General features: G+C 37.2%; 2 protein-coding genes across 2 annotated transcripts; both read left to right on the top strand.

Annotated features, from left to right (window-relative positions):
- The first annotated feature begins 890 nt into the window (after nt 1–890).
- LOC110679293 lies at nt 891–8,370 on the top strand. Its single transcript, XM_021853605.1, has 4 exons — nt 891–1,284; nt 1,342–1,433; nt 7,907–8,102; nt 8,165–8,370. Exons 1-4 carry the CDS (start codon nt 1,173–1,175, stop codon nt 8,260–8,262), a joined length of 498 nt encoding a protein of 165 aa, XP_021709297.1. The 5' UTR covers nt 891–1,172; the 3' UTR covers nt 8,263–8,370.
- A 9,958-nt stretch (nt 8,371–18,328) lies between these two features.
- LOC5572996 lies at nt 18,329–27,015 on the top strand. Its single transcript, XM_001654274.2, has 4 exons — nt 18,329–18,679; nt 18,742–18,833; nt 26,579–26,774; nt 26,827–27,015. The coding sequence occupies exons 1-4, from the start codon at nt 18,562–18,564 to the stop codon at nt 26,928–26,930; spliced, it is 510 nt and encodes a 169-aa protein (XP_001654324.2). The 5' UTR covers nt 18,329–18,561; the 3' UTR covers nt 26,931–27,015.
- Nucleotides 27,016–27,674: the final 659 nt, after the last annotated feature.

Genomic DNA, 27,674 nt, shown 5'->3' with positions numbered 1-27,674 from the left:
TTTAATCTACATCATTTGATTTTGAGATGTTGTTAAGCACATAGTCTATAATGTGCTTTACTACCGCTGATGGCTGTTTGTTCTCAGCGCTTTCGATTAGATGGGTTGCCCATACCAAATTAAAGATAATTTCTGTAATTGCCTGCCAAGAGCCCACATTTGCAGGAAATTACAGCAGAACTATTACAAGTCATCTTCCAAAGCGTCTGAATAGCAGTAGATGTTTTTATATTCCACGCGGCGAGTAGAGCTGAGATTGTCATCGATCCCCCGAGATGCTTAAGTGATCGTCTATGGTGCAATCACCTACAGCGATAAGCGCTCTTTGCTCAGACTTACGGTTGTTGAATACTACTACCACTACTTATATTTGTGTAACAAATATCAAATGTACACGCACAATATTCGTCAACATCATGCAGTCTATTTTAAGGAGCGCTTCTTGATTTTTTTTAAATCTACCAACTCATGTACTCAAATGACCTTGACCACGTTTACAAAATGACAAAGATAACAGCATAAAACATGTTAAGTTTTTAAATGGGGAAGACCAACACTTTTGGTCAGGTAGCATATTTGAGACAAAGAACGAGCTTCCACGATATTCCTCCCGGATGAGCTGCAGAGAACCTTGACACCCAGCCAACCTCGAGTTGTTAGGATTCTCCTGGCTTCTTCCTATACTAAATTCGGTATTTAAGAAGTTATAGTATCTGCAAGTACAAAACGGATTTCAGCTCCGCTAAGTGTTAAATGCGATTGAGCCTTAAACATATGAAATAGATAAAAAAGTAGATTATATTGAATTCAAAAAGGCATTCAGGTGTTTTCATGTTTATAAAGGCGCTTCTGGACCACTGTGAAACGGGTTCTTATTTGTAATACTTTGTGCTGCGGTGTCAGTCTATCATGAATTTGATCTGTATCTCAAATATATATTCTACTGTTGCGATCGCATTGCCTATCATCAAGCCGTGCTTATATCAGCTTAGTACATAACTCCTTGGTTGCAGGATACTGTATATGTACCACTCGAAATCAGATCCCAGCATAAACATGGGTGGAGGTGATCCATAGATCTGTGTAAAGTGACAGTTTAGATGCGGGATTCAAACAGTGCATTTCGTGTCGTGACTTCGTAGTGCTGCATTGATCATTCTTGCTCCATTGAAATGGCTCCAAATTTTCGTGTAATGGGTTACATTTACACCGGGTTGTGTTGGGCTGCGTCTATTTTATTGATCATTAACACAAGCAACACTGTCAAACCAAGTGGTTACTACGGTATGTACATTTAAGTTGAATTGTTGTTTTTTTTAATACCAACTGGTTTCATTAAAGGTGAGAAAACCAGCGTCGTCAGCATTATAATACTTTTTGGATCCCTGATTTCCTTAATATTCAATGCCTTACTCACGTTTGGATTGTTAATGGTAAGTTACACTAACAGTTAGGACAAGTTTAATGTGATTTTTTTTTCATTTATTTGTATCATTTCAAACATAGCTTACATTTCTTATATTTGGAAGTTCTGTCATAGGCCGATTTGAGAACCTGTTTGTAGCTGGAAAGTGTATCATTGCCCCAAAGTTTTGATTTTCTGTAGACATGTAAATACATACATTTTATATGTTTGTTACATTTGGCTAGAAGGCCCTCAATGCGAATTTTGAAAGTTAAATTTTTATCTAAAGATTTTATCATCCTTGTACTGACTTAGGTAAGTCATGTGAAAATATTGTAAAATATTTGTTTCAGACAAGGTGTCTTGAGGAAGACCAGCTTTCGCAGGAAGTTCATATGATTAACCTCACATGTACAATTTGTCAAAACACTGTTATATGTTCTTACAATATTTGTCGGAAAACTGAAGTGTTTAAATATTCCAATCTCAGAACCAAACCGTTCATTTTCAAAATATGTATTGTCGTTGATGTTGATGATACTCGCCTAAAGCTTTCATATTTTTGAATTTTGTAAAAATAGTTTTCAAATCAATTTTTAAAGACATGTCTAGAACGTTCTCTTGTATAAACATGATTACGACAATATGATATGGCTAGTGAGGCCTACAGACGAACTCCATGTCAAATCGGTCAGTCACAGAACTCGACCATCTCCTATTTTCAGTAAATATTGCACATGTTTTTGGTATGGTACAATAAGTATTTTCCATAAAAAATAATCATTTTGACTCGTGAATAACTTTTGAAAATGGCCTATAAATTTTTGCATGTAACTGTTTTGAAAAATTACAACTCCGAAACTGCTGATTTTAGAGAAAAATGTTGTTTGAACCATTTGGGCTGCAAGAAAAAAAAATTTACAGTGAAAAAATATTTTATTTATTTTCATTAAAAATTCAAAAATAAAACTTAAATTTTTAAAGTACAAAAAATAAACATTTTTAATATATTTGAATTTTACCATAGAATTTTGATAGTAAATAGATATTTGGGACAAAGTTTAATGATGGAGAAATCTATATAAATGAAAATTCAATGGTGTTTGTATGTCACGAAATGGCTTGAGAACGGGTTATCGGAATTTGAAAATTCTTCCATAGGTATGTTCCTAAAGCGTTCCGACGTTTTTATGTATATGAAAAAGCAAAGGATATTGAATGGAAATGTCGAAAAAACGGGTGTGAACAGAACTGTCATTATGTACGGGAAGATTTATGGCTTTTTCAGACAGCCTGCGTGATGGCAAGACAAAGTTTACCGGGGCCACTAGTTTTTAATAAAAAAGTTTTTCTTAGAACAACTTTAGGTTGATATTCAATTTTTGTCAAAAAAAAAAAAAACATTCTGTTGATATAATAAAAATCTTGAAATGATTCTAAACCATTATGATCATCTGGATAACTTCTCTAGAAGTAGCTATTTTTGAATTATATTAAGTTTAATACAAAAAAAAAAGAAATAATAAAATATGCCATTTTCATTAGTTATTCGCGATTTCCTTTAATAACAATACGTTTTCGAGAGTGAAAACCATATTTCTTTCCACATAATTATTCTCCTTGATAGAGTATAGCTAATAACTTATGAGAATGGTCAATTTTATCATGAAATTTATTATTTTTTGCATTAAACATTAGATAATTTGGGTATGGCTACTTCTAGAGAAGTGATCACGATAATCATTTTGGTTCAGAATAATTTCAAGACTCTGATTGTATCATCGAAACGTGTTCATTTTGACAATTATTTCTTTATGTTATTTATTCATTAATAATTTTTTTGACAAAATATATTCAAAACGTTGAAAATTGCTCAAATGTTGTTCTAAGAAAACCTTTTTATTTAAAATTTCTCCATCATGAAACTTTGACCCAAACATCTATTTAATTTTAAAATTTTATGGTGAAATTGAAAAAAAAAATATTAAAAATGGGGTTTTTGTGTAATTTAAATTATAAGTTTTATTTTTGAATTTTTAATGAAATAAATAAATAAAAATAAATTAATTAATTAATTAAAAATTATCAATATAATAAATAAATAAATTAAAAAAAAAAATTCAGAGTATATTATTTTCATAGTCCAAATGGTTTACTACAATTTCTTCTAAGAACATTTTTTTCTAAAATCAAAAATTTCTGATTTTTTCAAATGAGCTGCTTGCAAAAATTTATGGGCCGTTCTCAAAACTTATTCTTGAGCCAAAATAATCATTTTTTTTACGGAAAACACTTATTCTATCATATCAAAAACGTGTGCAAAATTTGTACAACAGCTGTGATTTATATGCTATCATTTAACATCAAAAATATTTATGGACACCAAACCAAAATGTATACCTCTTACTTACTTACTTATTTGGCTTAACATCAATTATCTTGATAAAGCCCCGCCAACAATATTTCGTCAATTCACTCGGTTCATGGCCGCTTCTCTCCATCCTCGATTGTGACCCACGCTCTCCACGTCCAGGTGCACCTGGTCAATACACCTTGCTCACTGCGCCCCACGTCCCGACCAGATTCGTAGCGAACACAATCTCTACAGGGTTGTTGTCCGACATTTTTGCAACATGCCCTGCCCAGCGTGTCCTTCCAGCTTTAGCTCTCTTCACGATACTGGGTTCGCCGTAGAGTTGAGCAAGCTCGTGGTTCATCCTTCGCCGCCACACGCCGTTCTCCTGCACGCCGCCGAAGATCGTCCTTAGCACTTAGCGTTCGAAAACTCCAAGAGCTTGCAAGTCCTCCTCGAGCATAGTCCATGTCTCACGCCCATAGAGGACTACCGGTCTTATGAGCGTTTTGTACATCGTGCATTTGGTGCGGGGGTGAACCGCAGTTTCTTCTGGAGCCCATAGTAGGTACGACATCCGCTGATGATGCGCCTTCGTATTTCCCGACTACATTGTTGTCGGCCGTCAACAAGGATCCGAGGTAGACGAGCTCGTTCACCACCTCGAAGGTATCTCCGTCTATCGTAACACTGATTCCTAGGCGGGCCCTGTCGTGCTCAGTTCCGCCAACCAGCATGTACTATGTTTTCGACGCATGCACCATTAGCTTGACTTTCCCGAGCTCCCTCCCAATAATATCCATGTCGTCCGCGAAGCAAACAAATTGTCCGGGTCTCGTGAAAATCGTGCCTCGACTGTTAAGTCCGGCTCTCCGCATGACACCTTCAAGCGCAATATTGAACAACAGGCACGAAAGTCCGTCGCCCTGTCGTAGTCCCCGCCGAGACTCGAACGAACTGGAGTGTTCGCCCGAGATCTTCACGCAGTTTTGCACACCGTCCATAGTTACTCTGATCTTGTGAGCTTCCCGGGAAAGCTGTTCTCGTCCATGATTTTCCATACCTCTACGCGGTCGATACTATCGTATGCCACCTTGAAATTGATGAATAAATGGTGCGTAGGGACCTGGTACTCACGGCATTTCTGGAAGATTTGCCGCACGGAAAAGATCTGGTCCGTTGTCGAGCGGCCGTCGATGAAACCTGCTTGATAACTACCAACAAACTCGTTTGCTATAGGTGATAGACGCCGGGAAAGAATCTGGGATAGCACTTTGTAGGCGGCGTTTAGGATGGTGATTGCACGATAATTTTCACACTCCAGTTTGTCGCCCTTTTTGTAGATAGGACATATAACGCCTTGCTTCCACTCCTCCGGTAGCTGTTCCGTTTCCCAGATTCTGACTATCAGCCGATGCAGACAAGCGGCCAACCTGTCCGGGCCCATCTTGATGAGTTCGGCTCCAATACCATCCTTGCCAGCGGCCATGTTGTTCTTGAGCTGTTGAATGGCATCCTTAACTTCTCCCATCGTGGGAGCTGGTTGGTTTCCGCTGTCCGCTGTAGCCATCGCCTTCGCTGTCCTGACCTTCTGTGTCTGTGTTCTCTGTGCCATTCAGGTGTTCATCGTAGTGCTGCTTCCACCTTTCGATCACCTCACGTCCGTCCGTCAAGATGCTTCCATCCTTATCACGGCACATCTCAGCTCGCGGCACGAAGCCTATGCGGAATGTGTTGAGCTTCTGATACAACTTCCGCGTTTCTTGAGAACGGAACAACAACTCCATCTCTTGGCATATCACCTCTTCCAGGCGGCGCTTTTTTTGTCTCGGAATAGGCGGGTTTGCTGTTTCCGCTTCAGTCTGTATCGTTCCACGTTTTGCCGCGTACCATGCTGCAGCATTGCAGCCCGCGCTGCATTCTTCTCCTCTCAAACCTCCTGGCACTTTTCGTCGAACCAATTGTTTCTTGAGCTCCGTTCCACATATTCGACAATGCTTTCGGCAGCGTCGTTAATGGCTGCTTTGACTGTCGTCCAGCAGTCCTCAAGAGAGGCCCTATCGAGCTCGCCCTCATCCGGCAACGCTGCCTCGAGATGCTGCGCGTACGCATTGGCGACATCCGGTTGTTTCAGCCGCTCAAGATTGTACCAGGGCGGGCGTCGGTACCGTACATCATTGATGACGGATAGTTTTGGGCGCAGTTTCACCATCACCTGGTAGTGGTCAGAGTCAATGTTAGCGCCACGATAGGTTCTGACGTTGGTTATGTCGGAGAACTGCCGACCATCGATCAAGACGTGGTCGATTTGCGATTCTGTCTGCTGAGGTGATCTCCAGGTGTTCCGATACGAGAGGCTGTGCTGGAAATAGGTGCTGCGAATGGCCATGTTCTTGGAGGCGGCAAAATCTATCAGTCGTAGGCCGTTTTCGTTTATCAGCCGGTGGGCGCTATACTTTCCAATCGTCGGTCTGAACTCCTCCTCCTGACCAAACTGAGCGTTCAAATCTCCTATGATGATCTTGACGTCGTGGCTTGGGCAGCGGTCGTACTCGCGTTTGAGCTGCGCGTAAAATGCTTCCTTGTCATCATCAGTGCTTCCGGAGTGTGGGCTATGCACGTTGATTATGTTGAAGTTAAAGAATCGGTCTTTGATTCTTAGCATGCACATTCGTTCAGATTTCCCCGACAAATTTGTCCAAATTGAAAATTGCTGTCTATCGAACATTTTGGAATCCAAGATGTCGGCTTAGAAAACAAGATGGCATTTTTCGGTCTATGAAAATCATGAGATCCTGATCAGTTAGAAGCATGATTATTTCTACAAGTTTATCCAAGTTGAAAATTGAACATTTTGGAATCCAAGATGGTGGCCTAGTAAACAAGATGGTGACATCCGGTTCATGAAAATCATTGTATCTCAAGATCATGATCATTTAGATATTTAGAAGGACGATTTCTTCGACAAATTTGTTCGAGTTGAAAATTGCTTTCAATTAAACATTTTGGAATCCAATATGGCGGCCATGAAAACAAGATGGCGACTTCCTGTTCATGAAATTCATTGTAGTTCAAGTTCCTGATTATTTAAAAGCATGGTTTTTTCTACAAGTTTGTCCAGATTGAAAATTGTTCTCAATTGTACATTTTGGAATTTTAACTAGCGGTCCAAAAACAAGATGGATAAGGGGGAGATGTTGACTTCTGGTTCATGAAAATCATTGTATCTCAAGGTTCTGATTATAAAAGAAGAATGATTATTTTTATAGTTTGTCCTGTTTGTAAATTGTTTTCATTAAAATTTATTAGAATCCAGGCAGCCTAGAAATCAAGATGACGACTTCCAGTATTTGAAATTCATTGAAGCTTATGTTCCTGATCATTTTGAAGCATGATTTTTTCTACAAGAATGTTCAGGTTAAAAATTGCTTTCAATTAAGCATTTTGAAATCCAAAATGTCTGCCTAGAAAACTAGATGGCGACTTCCGGTCCGATGAAAATCGTTGTAAATCTATGCAAAATGGGTATTTTCAGAACGGGTTTTTTAAGTAGGTGTTGGAAATCGATGAGTTGCGTTCCATAATGCTTTCAACCATAAGAAAGGAGATCGAGAACTGATTGCGATCTGGTAGTATTGTAGCCCATACTACAATAGCTAGGAGCGTTACAGGAACGTAACAAGGAGTTGCAATCATCATTCATTTGGCGTATAAAACATCAACTGTTTTCGTCACTTGAAACCAATGTTTTAGAAATTTTGGGAGTATCTGTTGAAGCACAGCATGGGCGGGGGTGATTCAGTATAGATTTGTTGTAAAGTGTCAGTATTGATACGGGACTCTGGAATGCGATTTTGATTTCAGCACCATGCATATGTCCTCCGTGATAGGATGGACGCACTACGGAATTGACAGCTACGGTGTATATAAGCATTTATGCAAGAATAGTAGCTTGGGTAGCATAGTTAGTTTATATCTAGTGTTTATTTTACACATTAGCCTTTGAAACTCTCAAGAGTTGGATTCCTATTATTTTTCATACACTACACTAGTTGTCCCAAAAATATGGCCAAGACACAAATGTTCAATGTTGTTTTGGTGTTCGAAAAATAAAACGCTACATTCTTTAAAATACTCTTTCGTTTCAGCATCGAGTGCAATTCATCAAGTATCATTTACGCTTTGTGTCTACTATTTATGCATTGTGCATCATTGGACTGTTCATTGGCTGCATTTTGGGAGGAATCGTAATAGGGAATAATGGTGAAATGGATGTTAATGGAATTGGTGCTGCAGTGACCGTAATGTCGTGGATAGTCATCAGTGCAATAACCTTTGTGACTTGTACTTTATACATCTACATCATAGTTATTACCAAAGTAACGAGCACTTTCTTCTTATTTCAGTGGAATATGCGTTGATCGCATGGATTCTCAAAGGTGTAATGCGCGTTATTTCGAATAAACGGATGACAGTCTCTGACAATGCGAATGAGATGACTTGAATCAATTTTTGCATACTGAAAATACATCACAGCATAACATTTTAACTTTAAGTTGAGAATAATCAAATAATTACCTTAGTTTATTTTTATTAAGAAATACAAGAAATTCTTGGCCCTATGTTTTTTTTTATTTTAATCTATTTCTCAATAATTCAATAAACAAATGAAGAATCCTAACTTCATTAAAAAAAACACCTTTGTGCCTGTGTGGAGAAAAATAGGAAAAATGAGGTCCAAAATCGAATGATTCTGTAAATTTCCAATGCTAACAAACGGGAGTAATTCTTTATTTTAAATTTAAATTTATATTGAGAAATGGCGTGAAAATTGTCCTCTAAAATATATTTAACTCTACATACTTTTATTTATCAACGGATTACCGTGGATGCTCAATAGCCGAAAAGTTCGGAAAGCTACTGAGCACTGCAGGAAAAACGCCCTACTAGGGTATTGAGCTGAGAAATATCCTGACTATAAAACTCTGTTGTTAGAATTGCTTTATTAAATATTCCACGAATGACGTTTGGCATTAAAGTTACCAAATGTACTTGCTGCCCAGTGCATTGAAGAGGCAAATAGACAGTTATGAAAGCATATTGACCAAGCTGTGTTTCAACAACAAGAAACACTCGAAGCTTGAATAATTTTGGTTTCCAATGATGGTGAAAGTTCTAGTGGGTCACTGAATTCCGTGAAAAATTAGTTATTTTGTTCCTTATCCGAAATAAAGATAAACGTGTTTATGGATTGTTTGATTAGGGTGACCATAAAAATCGCGACATAGCATAATTTTTATTTATTTTTTTCAAAATCATAACTTCTGAATCGCTTGACTGATTTTCAATTTTCTTGGACGAAATAAAAGCTAAAGATTTTGGCTTGTTCTTACATGAAAAATATATTTAAAAAAAATCCGTTTATTTCGTGTTTTAAGGTGAAGATGCATCGAAGCCATTTCTCAAATTTTCAAGAGCACAAATCTGGAGACCCAAACATCCGATTAAACTGAAAACTTAATCGATTGGTCAACAGCTGGTGGTGACCAATCGATTAAATTTTGAACTCAAACGGGTGTTTAGTTCTCCAGATTTGTGCTCTTGAAAATTTGAGGTTTGGCTTCAATTCATCTTCACCTTAAAAGCCTCGGGACCAAAGGGACTATTGCTGTTCTCATTTTGTCTTGAAAGTTTAGAAAATTTTACATTTACTGTCAAATTTTCAGCAATGTAGGGGGAGATCCCCCAATACCGGACAGCACTCAATACCGGACAAACTCGAAAAATTGAGAAATCATGGTCCAATCAAAATGGTTTGTTTGAAGAAAAGAAACCTATTTTGGAGACTAATGTTTGCGTAGAATAACACATCCTTGAAATATGCATTCCTTTTTAAAAAGGAGAAATGTTTGAAAATCGTAAAAAAATTGACGTATCGCCTTAAATTTGAGCCTATTCAGTAATTATTTGGAATATGACAAAATACTTTGGATCACGCAAGCATGATCCAAAATAATCATAATTTGATAGTATGAATGTATTTTGTACCATAATTGAACTAAATGTGAACAAATTACAATTCAGGTCAAGCACCTCCTGTCCCCAGTTTCGGACAGATTGATTTTTATATGATATGTTTGTAATTTTTGGCATCAGTGTCTCAAAATACATTAATTTTTCATAAATTCCGTCGATCATGGTATCAAACATGCAATAAAATTAAGAATGATGAACATTCTGAACAACATCAAAAAAATGCACTCTTTTTCGTCATATATGAAACAGGTTTTTGATCAACATCTTGCAAACTAAGAAAAACTCAAATTGTTCTTTTAAACATTGCAAATGCATTTTCCGGATGAACCTTTAGTTTTAAATTTCTTATTTTATAATGTTTTAGAAAAGATAAAGAGGTTTTGTGCCTTTTTGAGAAGATTTTTACTTAAAATCACTCAAAGGGGCTTTTCCCTCTTTCAAAATTATTAGTTGAAAATAAATAAATAAATAAATAAATAAATAAATAAATAAATTGCAAATGCATTGAATTGGTAATAAAATACTATTCCTATAATAAAAACATTCAATGATGTCTAAATTTACAAAACTCGAGGCATTTCCAGATCGTGTCCGGTATCGAGTGCCACCTCTTAAGATCGATAAATTTGGTACTAAAATATATCATCAAAATGCAATGTCAAAATTCATATTTACATTTTCAAATATATTTTTCTACACTATAAATATGATAATATTTATCATAAATGGGTAACAGGACACCTAAAACCAATATTTTTTTTATTATGAATTTAGTGGCTTAAGTGTCCGGTACTGGGGGATTTCCCCCTATGTTTTTTAGTTTTTGAAATACATATTTCGGCACACACTATAGGTTTTAGCGCATAAGATTTTTTATTTAAAAAAAATCATAACTTTAGAACAGCTCACCCAAATTTTATATTTTTCAAAATCATTAGGTTTCATTTCGTCCAAGAAAATTAAAAATCGGTCAAGCAGTTCAAAAGATATGATTTAAAAAAAAATGCATAGTCGCGATTTTCTGGTCACCCTATTTCGGAAATGGTCACCCTAATCAAAAAATCCAAAAACACGTGTATCCTTATTTCAGATAAGGAACAAAATAGCAAATTTTTACGGGATTCGATGACCCACTAGATCGGTTTTTCATGGAATGGCTGAGTTGATGTTTTATACGCCTATGAATGATGATAGCAACTCCACTACATGCTCGATCCATGCGATCATTTCCTCAAACAAAAAAGTTTGGATCTCTTGGCTTGGGATTCGTGACCGGTTAATGTCGTCAGTCATTTAATGACATTGCGTCATGGGGTGCTGGTTCGATTCCCGCTTGAGCCATTGAAACTTTCCGTCAGGAATGTTTCACGGCTCTCCTACTGGAGCATGCTTGTTCGTGTCTTTTGAGCTCCAAAGAACGAGCACACCAATTCAAAATTTTTAAAAAAATATTTGGATTCATTAGAGTAGTGTTTTCTAAACTTGTTTTGACTTCCGCCTTCTTAAGACAAACTATTTTTTGGAATCGCTTTCTTGGAGAACTTTTATGGGCTAAATATTACTAAATATTTATTGAGGATTTTGCCCTCCAATAGACTCACACCTAAATAATTTTGTCCCACCATAATATTCTCCCACCATGTTTGCCATATATTGGATGGCGTCGTAGCTAACAAAACCAACAAGTAACGCACATGTAACGCATTATGTTGGATTGTACATTGAATGCAATTTGCGTGCTTCTATGAAAGTGCCATATAAACCGACGTGTGAGTATTTATTTTTCCTCGTTGAAGATGTGCACGATAATCTATTCCTCAACTAAACGAACAATACGTCATCATAAAATCGCTCTCTTTCCCTCCTTTGAGAAATCTGAAAACAATGGTGCCAGTACCTGTCAAAGTTGACAGGTACTGGCACCATTGTTTTCAAGTTTTGTTGAAGTGCGAAAGAAAGATAATTTGCGTGAAATGCCTAATTTTGCCTGCTTGGATAGGGCGACGTTCAAAATTGAAAAGGCACTCTTATCCAGTGTTAGTAAAAACAAAATCCTGAGGCAAAGAACGTATCACGGAAAATGAACTAAACACAAAAGGATATTTATTCATATTATGCTTGATTCTAATCTCTACTTTTTCGAACCAGTTTCCTAATTACAAGAAATTTACGTTTTTAATTATTTTCCATACATTTTGACAGTTCTCAACTACCATACTTCCATGCGCTTGTGTTGGAAGTTTGATAAATTTGAGAATCCAACGTCAGTATTGAGGATTTTGCCCTCTAATAGACTCACACCTAAATAATTTTGTCACACCAAAATATTCTCCCACCATGTTTGCCATATATTGGATGGCGTCGTAGCTAACAAAACCAACAAGTAACGCACATGTAACGCATTATGTTGGATTGTACATTGAATGCAAGGTGCGTGCTTCTATAAAAGTGCCATATAAACTGACGTGTGAGTATTTATTTTTCCACGTTGAAAATGTGCACGAGAATCTATTCCTCAACTAAACGAACAATAAATCAGTGAAGGGAATTCAAACATAAGTGTCGCCACTCGGCAGCTAATGACAGAAACTGAATGCTCGAAAGGTTGTTGTCTGAACTATTTGCCGCTGGCGTCAACTGTTACCGTTTAAAAACGAAATACACAGTCGTTACCCTTTTGCATGGACATCAAACATGCGTTTTGCTTCTCCCAAAGCTTTGATGTTACCTAAATCACTTTTTTTTATTGTTCGTTTAGTTGAGGAATAGATTATCGTACACATCTTCAACGAGGAAAAATAAATACTCACACGTCGGTTTATATGGCACTTTCATAGAAGCACGCAAATTGCATTCAATGTACAATCCAACATAATGCGTTACATGTGCGTTACTTGTTGGTTTTGTTAGCTACGACGCCATCCAATATATGGCAAACATGGTGGGAGAATATTATGGTGGGACAAAATTATTTAGGTGTGAGTCTATTGGAGGGCAAAATCCTCAATAAGTGAACTAAATAATATTCTTGAGAAAGCTTTTTCAGACGAATGCTAGATTAGGCTCTCATCCAATCATCATGGCGATTACTTGGATCGGGGAAAATCCAAGTAAATAATTCATTCCATTTTTGATTTCTTCAGGTGACTTGTAGTCACTTGAGATACCTTTTAATAAGGCCTTGAACAAATATCAGTTTTGTCATAATTTCAAATATTTTGGCTCACCTCTAAAAGATGTTTGACAAGAAACTCGCAATGTTTAAAAGTTTCCGGCAAAACGCGGCAGTCTTCTTTTTCTGCGATTTGGAAGGAAACCTTAATGCTGTTCAAGATCTCCTGCCTAAATCCTCCAAATTCGGAACAACTGATTACGGTTGGCGTCAGCCTTTGCTTTCTCACTAGAACCAAAGAGCCTGCGCTGAGCCCGCTGGTACGGTAAGATGTTTGGATAATTTGTGTAAAGCATCGAATTGATTGCTTATTTACAGTGAGAGGCAAAATAAAGTGCCCACCTTACCTGTTTTCGAATTTCTCTCATTGATTTGGTTCAAATTAAAGTTAACACACCTAAATCTTTTGTGATATTTTATTTTTGATGTTCTTTTAAAGTTGCACTTACGAAATTTTGATAAAAAAAAGAATTTTACTTAAAGAAAAAGAAAATCAATTTGTATTGAAAAAAAAGTAGTGACAAAAATAAGTGCCCACTTCCTTCTTGGCCCCAGAAAAGATGATTTAAGAAAAATAAAAAGCAATTTAATAGTTAATGTGTCCTCCTTTGGCCTTAAGGACTTGCTGGAGGCTCTTCGGCATGCTTTTCACCAGGTTTTGTAGGTGTTGTGGATCTAGTTCTTCCCAGGCGCGCTCCAAGGCTTCAAAATAATTATTTTTGTTGGTAACACCAGTTTTTTCAACCCTGGCATCGAGAATCGCCCACAAATTCTCGATGGGGTTGAGGTCTGGGCTTTGTGGAGGCCATTCCAGCGGTTTAATCCGACAAGACCGGAAAAAAGACTTGGTCTTCTTTCCAGTATGCTTCGGGTCGTTGTTCTATAGAAATATGAATTTCTCTTCAAGGCCCGTCTGGATCAGCGAAACCTCCAGATTTTCCAGCAAGATGTTAATGTAGGAATCTGCCATCATTATTCCGTCGATTTTCACGAGGTTTTCTACTCCACTCCATGAAAAACACCCCCAGACCATCACATTTCCTCCTCCATGCTTCACCGTTCCTTGGATGTGGTGCTCTGCATCACACACGAGCCCGCCGCTCTCGGTTAGACAGCTCGAGCTTCAGGAGCGCCACATCCAAGGAACGGTGACGCATGGAAGTGTGATGTGATGAAATGTGATGGTCTGGGGGTGTTTTTCATGGAGTGGAGTAGGAAGCGTCGTGAAAATCGACGGAATAATGACGGCAGATTCCTACATTAACATCTTGCTGGAAAATCTGGAGGTTTCGCTGATCCAGACGGGCCTTGAAGAGAAATTCATATTTCTATAGAACAACGACCCGAAGCATACTGGAAAGAAGACCAAGTCTTTCTTCCGGTCTTGTCGGATTAAACCGCTGGAATGGCCTCCACAAAGCCCAGACCTCAACCCCATCGAGAATTTGTGGGCGATTCTCGATGCTAGGGTTGAAAAAACTGGTGTTACCAACAAAAATAATTATTTTGAAGCCTTGGAGCGCGCCTGGGAAGAACTAGATCCACAACACCTACAAAACCTGGTGAAAAGCATGCCGAAGAGCCTCCAGCAAGTCCTTAAGGCCAAAGGAGGACACATTAACTATTAAATTGCTTTTTATTTTTCTTAAATCATCTTTTCTGGGGCCAAGAAGGAAGTGGGCACTTATTTTTGTCACTACTTTTTTTTCAATACAAATTGATTTTCTTTTTCTTTAAGTAAAATTCTTTTTTTAATCAAAATTTCGTAAGTGCAACTTTAAAAGAACATCAAAAATAAAATATCACAAAAGATTTAGGTGTGTTAACTTTAATTTGAACCAAATCAATGAGAGAAATTCGAAAACTGGTAAGGTGGGCACTTTATTTTGCCTCTCACTGTAGATGCAATTATTAACATTACCTTAACCCTTGGAAGAACCTCTGACCTTCTAGGAGGTTTTTTGATGAAAAGTCATTACGGAGCAGTATGCGCAACTAACACAGCATTTTAAGAAGAGTTATACAATCCAGGTAAAATTGAAGGCCAACTACTGCTCATGGTTCAATTTTGATATCTGGATGCTGGGAAAAATCTCAAACAATCTTTTCCAAAGGTTGAAACGGGACCGGCAGAACCAGCATATCAAAGATCTTCTAACCCATGCGAATAGAAAGCTCACTGAAGCCAAGAGACATGACAAGTCTTCTTACTATCAACGGATATTCTTGGTAAATAAGGCCAAGCAACTGTGGAGCAGATTTAATGAACTTTTGGGAAAACGTGTTGGTATAGATAAGCAATACAAGTAAGAAGTGGACGGGCGCCAGATTAGTGACACCAAAGAAATTGCAAATGTCTTCAACAACTTCTTCTCATCCATCGGAGAAAATAATGCAAGAAGCCTTCCATCAGACGGTGATATAAATAAGTTCAGAACAATGGAGGTATCAGCTAGGTCTATTTTCTTGAGACCTGCATAACAGTCGGAAGTATTGAACATAACTCGTTCACTAGATAGCTCAAAAGCCACGGGTGATGACAGGTTTCCCATACGTGCACTCAAACTACATGGTGTGTCTTTCTGCGAAATAATATGTTTTTGCTTCAATGACAGCATTAGTTCTGGATTCAATCCGGACTGTTTGAAAAAAGCGATTGTACATCCAATCTTTAAAGGAGGTGATCCTAAAACCCCAACCAACTACAGACCCATCTCAACAACAAGGTGTTTGAAAAATTGCTGTACACACGATTATTCAGTTTTCTTGAATGTACAAACCAGCTTTATGAACGGCAATTTGGGTTCCGACAAGGCTCATCAACTGAAGTGGCAATCTTGGAATTGGTGGATGATATTGCGCTCTCAATGGATAAAAAAAATGGTTGCCGCGGTCATGTTCTTGGACTTGTCTAAGGCTTTCGATACCATTAACCACTCAATACTCATAAAAAAGCTTGAACACTATGGAATTCGTGGGATCGCCATAATCTCCTGAGTAGTTATTTACTCGGCAGGCAGCAAAAAGTAATAATTGGCAGAACGAGCAGTATGTTACCTGTGGCGTCCTACAGGGCAGCAACCTTGGACCCCTACTATTTTTAATCTACGTTAATGATGTTGCCAAGCTCCAAATGATAGGTCAACCAAGATTGTTCGCTGACGACACTGCAATTTCTTATGAATGCAATTCAGTTCCCGACCTGTATCGAAATATGTCAAATCACCTCCACCTAATGATGAAATATCTTGAGAATAATCTTCTATCACTGAACCTGAAGAAAACGAAGATAATGGTTGTGGCACAAAAGATAGCTACATTTCATCACATCCTGTTCTGCGTATAAATGGAGAAATTATTGAGGAAGTATCTAGTTTCAAATATCTAGGCGTACACATCGACGAAAAATTACTATGGGATGTCCATGTAAGAGAGTTGGTAGCCAGCTAATCATCGTTGTGTGGAGTATTGTGGAAACTTTCAAGATCAACACCAAACACGTTACGCCCACCTATTACAACGGACTAGTTTCAGGACAGAGACAGCAATAAAAAGGTTTGTGAATTTGGGGCCAAGCTTATTCAATCAACTTCCTGAAGAGATTAAAAACTCCCAGTCATTCAACCATTTTAAACGAAATTTGATTAGTTACATTAAAATAATAGTGAAAGGTATATTATACGTTAGTGATGTCGAATCTATGACAAAAGGTCGAAAGGACAGAAGGTCGAAAAACAAAAATGAGGGGACAAGAGGTCGAAAATCTTTTTTCAAAGATGGAAAAATTTCCCACCAAGCAAATCACTTTCGACCTTTTGACCTTTCGACCTTTTGTCCATAAACCCTTAAACGACCCATTATCCATAAGGAAGGACGTTTCAAGTAATACTGTTTCATATGGTCTCTCTTCAACATCTAAATCCAATTTCTCTCGCCGTTCCCTTCATTCCCTCCATCTAGTATTCATTGCTTTTTTCTCCATGCTCCCTCTTACTTCGAGCAAAATAGACCTAGGGGAAGTGGTGGTAAAATGAACACCAAACCTTTTACCGAGAAAAAACAAATTTCGATGAATTTTTATCACGCACAGACGATTTAGAGCATCAATCTGAGTGTTCGAGTTGATACGTAGGTCAATTAAAGTGAAAATATCGACAAAAACTAAGATTTTAGAAAACCACGCTTGAAAATTAGAGCTGATGTAACTTTTAGCTTGGAAAACTTGAGGTTTTTCAGTGAGGTAAATATCGTTATGGTATGATGTCAAGTCTGATACCTTTAGAATTCTTTTTGAATGGGTTACAATCATTATTGGATGTATTTTCGGTGGGGCAATGAAAATTTTCAGAAATATTTGTTTTGCTCACGTTTTTTGCATGGTGTTCATTTTACCACCTACCGCTGTTCATTTTACCCACATAGTGCAGGTAAAATGAACATTTGCAACACTTTTTGATAGCGATGAAAATATGTGAAAATTTAGCTATTTCAGTCTGAATCCATGTAGCTGCTATAGATTACATCTTTATTTTTGATGTTCTGCGATTGAACTATACAAATACCTCGTTTTTCTATCAGAAACAAGATGATATCCTTAAGGTGTTCATTTTACCACCCCTTCCCCTATATACCGATAAATAAATTCAAAATATAATTATCACGGTCGATACCTTTGTATGTGAAAAATTATAACTTTTATTAGATTAGAATTGGAAATTCTTGCTTTGGCCCGCCGCACAATAATAATTCTGAGATTTGGCCCGCGATTCAAAAAGGTTGGACAGGCCTGCGATAAACGAAACGGTTCGGATTTTTTTTTAAGTCCCCGACATGTCGACGATTTGCTCTTTGAAGGAAGCACCACACTAGACAACGGACTAGCATGCAACGCCCAGTGGCACAGTCGAAAAACCTTCCTGACGAAAAGTTTTTTGAACTGAAGTGGGAATCGAACCCACACCCCTTGACTCGATGCGTCTTAATGGTTACTAACACTAATTGCACGGCTCCGAAGCCCACAAAGTTCCAAATAATTTTCAGTAAAAGCTTATAAAAGAAAGTGAAACAATTAAACGAGATAAGCAAAAACAGGGCGCTATGCAAAAACTCTGTTGTAGAGTGAATTGCAGAAACGTACGAGGAATCTGATCCTGCTTCAATGATGCGATAGCTGGTATGTTCAAACGTTTTAAAAAAGCTCCTGAATTGAACCTCAAACTCAATATCTAGATTCTTGCAGACGTGCAAATAGCATTTAAATAATTTCATTATTTATGAGTGCGCAAGATAGGCTTGCTTCTTGGTAATACTTTGTTCTGCAGCGTCATCCTATCTTGAATTTCATCTGCATTCAAACCAACCATTCCACTGTCGCGATCACGGTTTCCATCATCGTATCGCGCCAAGATCAGCATTATACATAGCTTCTTGGCTGCAGGACAAAGTGTATTTGTCATTAGAAATCGGGACGGAGCATAAACATGGATTGGAGTGATCAAGTCTGGATTTGCAGTGATATGTCAGTTCACAAGCGGTAGTTAAACAGTCCATGTCGTAATCTCGTAGTGCTTCATCGATAGTTCTTACTCCATTGAAATGGCATCAAATAGGCATTTCGGTGTTATGGGCTACATCTACGCCGGGTTGTGTTTGACTGCATCGATTTTGTTGATTATAAATTCTAGCAATACAGTGAAATTGGCTAGGGTTGATGGTATGTGCGCAGAATTCGAACTGGAGTGTTGGTTGTTTTAATAGTAATTTGTTTCCTTAAAGGTGACAGTATCAGCGGTGTCAGTATCATAGTGCTTATTGGATCTTTGATTTGCTTAGTATTCAATGCTTTTCTTATGTTGGGAATGATAATGGTGAGTTACACTGATGACTTGATGTGATTATTGCTAAAATTGTTTGTGCATAACATGATCTCGGAGACAGTATTCTAAGATACGTTTATAGTAGTTTACGGAACAAGTTGCAGAATGATGATTTTTACAGCACGAGTCGTAAATTTATAATTATAATAACGACGAGTGCTGTAAAAATCAATTTCTGCAACGAGTTACGTACAACATTTTTCACAAATTTCGTAGAAGACCACTTGAGGGTATCAGAAATTATATCGGAAGGCATTCACCATTATTTTACAATTTCTGAAAAATTGTTGTGTAATGATTCATTACGCAACTCAAAACTGTTGCGTAATGAATCATTAAAGCACTGGCTTCAGTTGCGTAATGACTGTTCCCGCACTGCATACTTCAGTGCAGGAAATTGGGCCATTTCATGACAGAATGGCGTTATGAAAAACAGCCTATTACGATGAGAAATTGCGTATAGGAGCTATCGAATTGAAGAATACAAAATCCAAGGGACCATCAAGATAGCCATAAAAACCAACCTTCAGTTTTTTTTTTGGGGATTTGAGCCACTGCGACCATGAAGTCGATCTATTGTAGTATATCTCTGTTTAATTTAGCATTCTTTTAGGTCGACGAATTACCATTTGGGGTAAATACTCTCGACTCCGATATGATTGTTAGAATTAAACCATCAGCCAGATTGGATTTTCTAACCTTATTTTAAAAGGACTTAAAATGCCCTTATTGAAAAACTGTCTTCTACATGCACACAACGCTGGACAGTCACAGTTAGAGTTTTCAATTTTCCCGGAATTTGGCTTCCCGGGAAACGGGAAATAAAATTGTCATTTCCCGGGAATTCCTGGGATCCCGGGAAAACCTTAAAAACCTGTAAATTAAGCTAATTTGATGGAGTTCTATGATTTTTTTATATTTAATGTTGTTGTTGTTGTTTGATTTGAGAAGGACTTTAACCCGTAGGACATTCGTCCCTTTCTATATTTAATGTATATTATATTTTAGAACAGTAAATTGCCACGATTATTTCTCTTATTTGTGAGTTTCTCCAAAAATATCTGTTGGTTTCGTTTTTTGATAGTTGAAGCCTTCATCAGGTCATGCTAGACAAATCATCTTAAATTCAAATAATACTTGTCATCATTTAGGAGTCTATTTTGTAAATCGAACCATTTTATGTGACTCGTCTGCAGTCACTGTCGAACACAGAAGGCATTCATATTTCAGAAGTCACCCATCGACTACCATATTACTCCTGTCACATAGAGTGGACAACTGTCGAATAATTCGAGTGACAGAGTCGTGTTGAGCTAAATTTTTGGTCGACAGTGACTCCAGTCGAGTCGTTTTTGATCGACTCGACTTATAAAATAGACCCCTTAATCAATCATTTCGAACACTATAATAAAAACCAACTAGAGTGTTTCGTTAAAAATTGTGACTGTTACATTTAATAGAAACCGTAAGCGAGATGGATCAACGAGGTCCAAGCTCGTATAGAAAGCAACAAAAATATAGAACTCATAAAAAGTATATAAACCTACTCAAATCATGGAATAAATCTCTCGAATGTTCCTTTATATTGTATTGCATATGAACTTTCTTGGAAAAACATATCGTCAAAAATATATGCATTCATTAATAACTATTCGATTACAAAAAAAAACACCAATAAACATCAAAATATAATTAGTAATCTAGTGAGGAAATTTGTTGGTATGATATGAAATGTAAATTGTGCAATAGTTTACTTGAATATAGATACTCAATTCTTCATTGAGACAGATCTTCCCGGGAAATACGGGAATCCCGGGAAACAGAAAATCATTTCCCGAGAAACGGGAATCCCGGGAAATCTCATTTCCCGGGAAATGTTCCCGGGATTGAAAACCCTAGTCACAGTGTAAATGCAATTATAGTCGCAGAATTGACAGGCATCAGTTTGACACGATTGATTTTATTCAAACAATTCTGTTTATCGGACAATGTCCTGCGAGAATGTGGGATTCTTGCTTAAGGATTTTTTGTTCAAACTTCAGACTTTTCCGTTACCGTAAAACGGGGTATCTTTGATAATGCGGGTAACTTTGATAGTGCGGAACACACTACATACTAAACGAAATATCATAATTTCTGTTAATCAGTTAAGCAAAACGAATACAAAACTAAAGAATATTACTATGACACTTCATGTATGAGCTGTTTTCATTTGAATCAAGAACATTTGAAGCTTTTTATACGAATATTTAAAATTGACATAATTTTAGCATTTTCGAAACGCTTACAAACAATCTGTTCTACGATCACTATTTGATGTAGTTTTGAATATTTAGCCACTTATCTTTGACAGCCTAGTTATCATAGAACTTGAATACGGTCTCAAATCTCTTAGCGAAGAGCATTTTCACAAACTGGGACCATTTTTGTAATCTAAGTCAGAAATTTCCATATAACGTTAAACGCCTTGAGGTATGCAATGCCCTACAAATGTTCATTATTCATTCAATTTGTTCGATTCACACTCCACTATCAAAGTTACCCCAAAACAGAAAACCGACTTTCGATTATATGAAAAATTATAAATCCATTCAAAATAAATCTTTCGGCAATCTATCGACTTTAATCGATAGCTAGAATGCCAGTACTTGTTTTAAAAATATAAATTATAATTCTTTGAAAAAGCATGCATAAATATTCAAGTTTTCTTCGAAAAAACTATCAAAGTTACCCCGTTTTACGGTACCTTTTTATTTAGAGTTATGAACAGTGTAGAATGTCTTAAGGTTTGACTGTATCATTTGATCCTCCTATTGTTTCAATTCCATTCGTATTACACATTAAGATACACCGCAGAATAGTTCTTAATGACCAATTGCTTTTGCAGTGTTATGCATTCCCATACCAGTTCTGATGAGCTTCTGAATGATTTGAAGCTTCCTTATGCGTTAAGAAAAAGTTACACATTATGCATGACCCTGAAACGCTCTTAAAAATATATTTTTAAACCGATTTTCTTTTAGTTTTATATGGATGATATTAAACAGGAGAATGAAACCCTGGACTTTTTTTGTAATTATGGCCACTTTGGACGCAAGGGAACGTGGAACCTGTTTCAGAAGGAACTGGTACACATCTTATGCAGAAGTTCATACGCACGTTCATTCTTTAGACATTGCTCCTAGATTTTTTTCTGGAAATATTCCATACATGTTCCAGTATTCTAAAAAGAATTCTTCGATAGCTATATTTTTCTTGAAGTACCGTTTTGACTCATATTCCGAACACTTAAGGCCAACAGTGACTTCAAATGAATCTGGTGCGCATAAATTTGCTCGTATTTGTGAAAATTTAATTTTCTTCACAAAGTCCAACTGTTAGGTGTTGGATGAGCCAATAAAAATGTTTATTTTAAATTGTTTAGTGTTGATTTAAGGTGAAAGTATAGAACATCATTTTGATTCAAATGCCGAACACTGTGTTCATTCTGTCTCATATTCCGAACACCTTGATTCAAATTCCGAACAACACGAATAAATCGCATTCGAATGAATAATTTCGCAAATTAATTTATCTAAGCTGGTCATACTGGCCTCGAACTAGAGAATCATCACTACTCTCGAGGTATAAAGTAGATTTGAAGATGATTAAATTGAATTGTAATTGACTGCCATTTCCTAGTAATTTGATGACATATTTCAGCGAAACATTTCAACCACATCGCCATACAAAAACCGAGTGTTCGGAATATGAGTCTGTTCGGAATTTGAGACAAAACGGTATTATGCGTTGCAAGAAAAATTATGATTCCTGGAAAATCCAGGGTCATCTATTGGAAAATTTCCCATCATATTGATCATAGTCACCTGCGACATCAAATATTGAAATATATTGGTTTATGTATACTGTCAACGAGCAGTTTTAGCCTGGAGCACCAAATGCATTATGTTGATTTTTTCTGATAAGAGATAACCAAAAATCCGGATTAGAGAACCTGTGTATTCTGGTTCTCTTATCCAGACCATGTCAGTGAATCAAGTGTCTCTACGTTATCAGACTGAATAAGAGGTGAGGGAAGGAGGGTATCTAGTAAAAAAACAGTTTTAGACAGAACAAATTTGGGGAGATCAAGCGATTTATAACTTCCTTGGTCGTTGGACCGCTTATTCTCTCAAATGATGTAACATTTGAACGATTCCGGACCACATCGCCATTGCCGAATATCCTTTTTAATTTCAATCAATGACCTCGAAAATTCGATAACTGAATAGAATTATTTACTGATCATCAACTCGTTCAACCCGTTTTGAAAACAGTAACTCATACCTAAGAAAATGATTTAAATTTTCACGCTGCGGCTCAGGAGAAGAAGTTTGTGCAATTTAACTACCGTCATGCTGCTTACTGTCATTGAATTGAATTGAATCTACTTCCTCAAGAGTTGCAGTGCTTGCTGTGGTTCATTTGTTCTATGCGGGGATTGTTCGCTGCGCGTTATTTCCGCGAAGCAATCCACATTTTTAAATTTCCCCGCAATACATTTAGTGTAGATGTATCAATAGTGGAAGTACTAAGCACTATTGAACTTCATTTAATTGCCTTAATTCAAGAAGAGCAATTAATGTACATGGTAATGTTGTAACGGGAAGTAACGACCATTGACTTAGCTTAGCTTAGCTTAGACTGACTACACATATCAATGGTTGCTTTTCCGTGATTGACCGAAGTCAGTGAAAATGCACAAAGAATCAACTAGAAGTTCGGCTGGGATTGGCCATAATCTTCTTCAGTGTGCATAATTTAGTGCCTCTATTTATACATGGTCAATAACGGCGCCGACCACGTCCTTGCAGTCAGGTGGGATTGAGGGAAGGAATGTTAGTGTGTAACCTTTACTATTTGGAGACCGTGTTTGCCTCTGCATCTCCACAAAGGTTACTGGGAGGGATTTTTGTTAATGGGAAGGATAGTTGGGTCACAGGATTCACTTTGATAAGCGATTAGACCATGATGAATAATTAATTGTGAGATATAAACATGCTTATATGTAAATATAATATTTTCATTTGATATGAACAATATTTATGTAGAGAAAAATTATGCCGACACTTGAGGTGACGAACCTTTCAAAGTTTGTTGAATAAAGTGAACCTTTCGCAAAGTCTACACTTGTAGTGTCGAACCATTCAAAGTTTTTTTTTTTAATTACAAAAATAAAGGTAATAAGAAGAAAGTATTTTGAAAAAAAATTTAGACATAAATAATTTATGAATCAGAGTTTATGTCGACACTCACAGTGACGAACCATTCAAAGTTTCTTGAAAAATCATGTTTACGTCCCACCGTTGTAATGATTAAATGTACAGTCATACATATTTTATAGTTTAGAAATAGTAGCATGAAACGAGCTCACCAATTGATCCGTCATCCTTGAGCAGCAACACTCCACTTTCAGCTTCACTCGTTTGCTCGGCTATATAAAAGCACTCAGAGAAAATAGGCGCGCGACCCGAGAGGGAAAACAACTGACGACTGCTCGGGCTTTCTTTACGCACTGTCCAGGAGCAAGCGTCAACGTCGAAAGATCAAAGAGGACTAATCTAACGCGGCACTTTTTCCCTTTTATCGACCGATGCGCGACATGCTTGATCTTGCCCTCAACACCCGCCCCGCTGGAGTAAGCGTCAAGGTCGAAGGATCAAATACAACTAACGGATCACGCCACTTTTTCACTTTCACTCGACCGACGCGCGACATGTTTGATCCTGCCCCCATCGCCGGCCCCCGCAGGAGCAAGCGTTAAGGTCGAAGGATCAAACACAACTCTGGAAGTAACGACCATTGACTTAATGAGAAAAAAATATTTCATCGCAGTAATCCACGGCATGTCAGTGAAAAATAATACCTCCACTATTGGTATACTGTTCCTTTAGTTGCGGTATATTTTTAATTTGAGTTCCTATAGTTGCGGTATCCGTTGTTTTCTTATGGGATCCTCCACTATAGGAACACTTTACCGCAACTATTGGTACAAGCAAGAACAGTTTTAGCAATTTTAGTGATATTTCATCAATTTTAAAGCAATTTTAACGCTCTTTTCAAATATTCCGTGTATCAACAAGCCAATACGTCGATTGGCAGTGTCGGATCTGTGGCTAATGTAATAAAATCAGTGAAAACGACACTACCGCAACTATAGGAACACCCACAACCAAGGGGAAAACTTACCCTAGGATATCTCCATAATTTGTTCAGAGATGTGTTTAAGAAAGACTGTAAAATATATTTTAATATGTTCCAGCAATTCTTTTAGGCATTTCTGTTATTGCAGAATTATTATTTTTTTTCTTTATTATGGAGATTTTCAACCCTAGGCTGGTTCACCTCAATTGCAGAATTAGTTCCGACAAGAAAAAATACTTACTTTCGACCAAATGTCATTCGACCGAACGCCATTCGACCAAACATCATTCGACCAAATGCCATTCCACGAAATGTCCTAAAGTCGTTCTCCCAGAGGTCTTTTGGGCATTTCGTCGAATGACATTTGGTCGAAAGAACATTCGGTCGAATGGACATTAGGACGAATTGTTTTGGAACATTTTTTTGGTCGAAAAGCTTTAGGTCATTTTATCAAATGATATTTGTTCCAATGACGTTTAGTCGAACGAACATTTGGTCGGAAGATTATTTTGTCAACCATTACAAAAAAAAGGATCGTGTGGTCAAACTATTGAATGTGTAAAGAACCAAAATTTTTGCACAATGAATGAATGTTGAATCTATTTCAAGCATTCTTTTCACCAGAAGTCAATAACGAATCTATCTAACTGATAATTATCAATCAACAACGTTTACGACGAGGTTGGTATGTGTACTATTGGCTATCAGAAGTAAATTATTCATGTCAATAATTTTATTTTTCAGCCGGTGTTGGATAGCTATGCGGACCGGAAAAAATATTTTTTTCCAGGTTTACCGATGTTGATTTTATTGTTGTTGAATTTATTATTCTTCCTGTATATCATCATTCTTTGGGAAAAATGCCTTCCAATTGTTTTCGTTATCAGTCAGTTAATAGAATATCAAACTATGTTGAATTTATTATTATTTATTATTATATTGGTGGAATCCCCGGAGAAATTGCAGTAGATTATCTAGGAAAAATTTCTTGTAAAATCCCTTGATGAATCTTCGAAGTAATTCCGAAATAAGTAAGTTTCGTTGGCATCGCACACATTCAAATTTTCTTGTGTATGCCACGCTGTTGAAAATGTCTGTATTTGTGCCAAGTCTATATGCAAACTTTGGGAGCAAAAAATGTCATGTAAGCTTGAGAATGAACTACTGAACTCATTCTTGAAATCGTGCAGCATTAAAATCATAGTTTTTGTTCATAAAACCGTTTATTCTGGAATAAGGTGCTTTTTTCAAAGGAAATTGTCAACATTTAGGCGTAGTATGCAGATTTGAAAAGTTTAATTTAACAATAGTTTGATCAAAAACACAGATTCAGGAGACCCAATTTTAGTAAATAGTGATTTGATAAAAATCGATTACCATAGCTGATAGAGATAAATGAAATGCTGTCTTCGTCGAAAAAAAATTGACAATATTTGTACTCCATAGAATAACACAACGAAAATTTGGAAAATAGTGTTTACGGCACTTCATTTTCTCCGAAAAGTGTACGAAAACCGATACACAACTTTATTTATATTACTTTCTCGTTTCAGAATCGACTGGAATTCGTCAAGTATCATTTACGCTTCATTTCTACCATCTATGTGCTGATCCTTCTTGGGCTGATCATTGGATGCATTGGAAGTGTAATTGGACTGAAAAATACGGGAATACCAGATGCTAATGTGATCGGTCTACTAGCTTTCACTACGACATTAATGGGCATCACCTTGATAACCTGTGTAACATGTAATTCGTTCAATATCATTGTTTCTGTTTATGTAATTTCTTTTACTTTCAGTGCAATTTTCATTAATTGTTTGGATACTCAACGGTGTAATGCGCCTTATTACGGAAGATATGATGCGTTTGCTAGTATCTGAGGATGCAAATGAAATGGCTTGAATCAATATTTACACACCTAATATGCCTCTTGGCATCTCATTTCATAAACATATGGAAAAATAAAATGTGTCTAAATATAACATTACCCAAGTTTATTACTTTTAAACGCAAGAAAGAAAACTAAACTTTTCTTCTCAATTAGGTGCCGTCCACAAATTACAAGCGCTCGAAGGGGTGGGGTACGCTCATGTGTTACAAAAAAAAGGTTTGGAAATGTTCATACAAAAAGCGTAACGGTGGAGAAAGAGTGAACAAATTTGCCACCATTTAAATTTGTTTTTACAATGATATCCATATCGTCCGCGAAGCAGACAAATTGTCCAGATATTTCGAAAATCGTGCCTCGGCTGCTTAGTCCGGTTCTCCATATGACACCTTCAAGTGCAATATTGAACAGCAGGCAGGAAATTTCGCCGATACTGTCGTATGCCGCTTTCAAATCAATGAACAGGTGGTGCGTAGGGACCTGGTCTCACGGCATTTTTGGAGGATTTGCCGCACGGAAAAGATCTGATCCGTTGACGAGCGGCCGTCGATGAAACCTGCTTGATAACTACCAACAAACTCGTTTGCTATAGGTGGAAGACGACGGAAGATAATCTGGGATAGCACTTTGGAGACGGCGTTTAGGATAGTGATTGCTCGATAATTTTCACACTCCAGTTTGTCGCCCTTTTTGTACGTGGGACATATAACGCCTTGCTTCCACTCCTCCGGTAGCTGTTCCGTTTCCCAGATTCTGAC

Source organism: Aedes aegypti, chromosome 3, assembly GCF_002204515.2.
Source record: "Aedes aegypti strain LVP_AGWG chromosome 3, AaegL5.0 Primary Assembly, whole genome shotgun sequence".
Lineage (NCBI taxonomy): Eukaryota > Metazoa > Arthropoda > Insecta > Diptera > Culicidae > Aedes > Aedes aegypti.
This window is presented reverse-complemented; position numbering and strand designations above follow the sequence as displayed.

Excerpts from the sequence above, each read along its gene's own strand:
- LOC110679293 (XM_021853605.1), top strand. The coding sequence starts at position 1,173 with ATGGCTCCAAATTTTCGTGTAATGGGTTACATTTACACCGGGTTGTGT. Across the intron at positions 1,434-7,906 it reads TCACGTTTGGATTGTTAATG|CATCGAGTGCAATTCATCAA; the intron begins GTAAGTTACACT and ends CTTTCGTTTCAG. Across the intron at positions 8,103-8,164 it reads TGCAATAACCTTTGTGACTT|TGGAATATGCGTTGATCGCA; the intron begins GTACTTTATACA and ends TTCTTATTTCAG.
- LOC5572996 (XM_001654274.2), top strand. The coding sequence starts at position 18,562 with ATGGCATCAAATAGGCATTTCGGTGTTATGGGCTACATCTACGCCGGG. Across the intron at positions 18,680-18,741 it reads GAAATTGGCTAGGGTTGATG|GTGACAGTATCAGCGGTGTC; the intron begins GTATGTGCGCAG and ends GTTTCCTTAAAG. Across the intron at positions 26,775-26,826 it reads CTTGATAACCTGTGTAACAT|TGCAATTTTCATTAATTGTT; the intron begins GTAATTCGTTCA and ends TTTTACTTTCAG.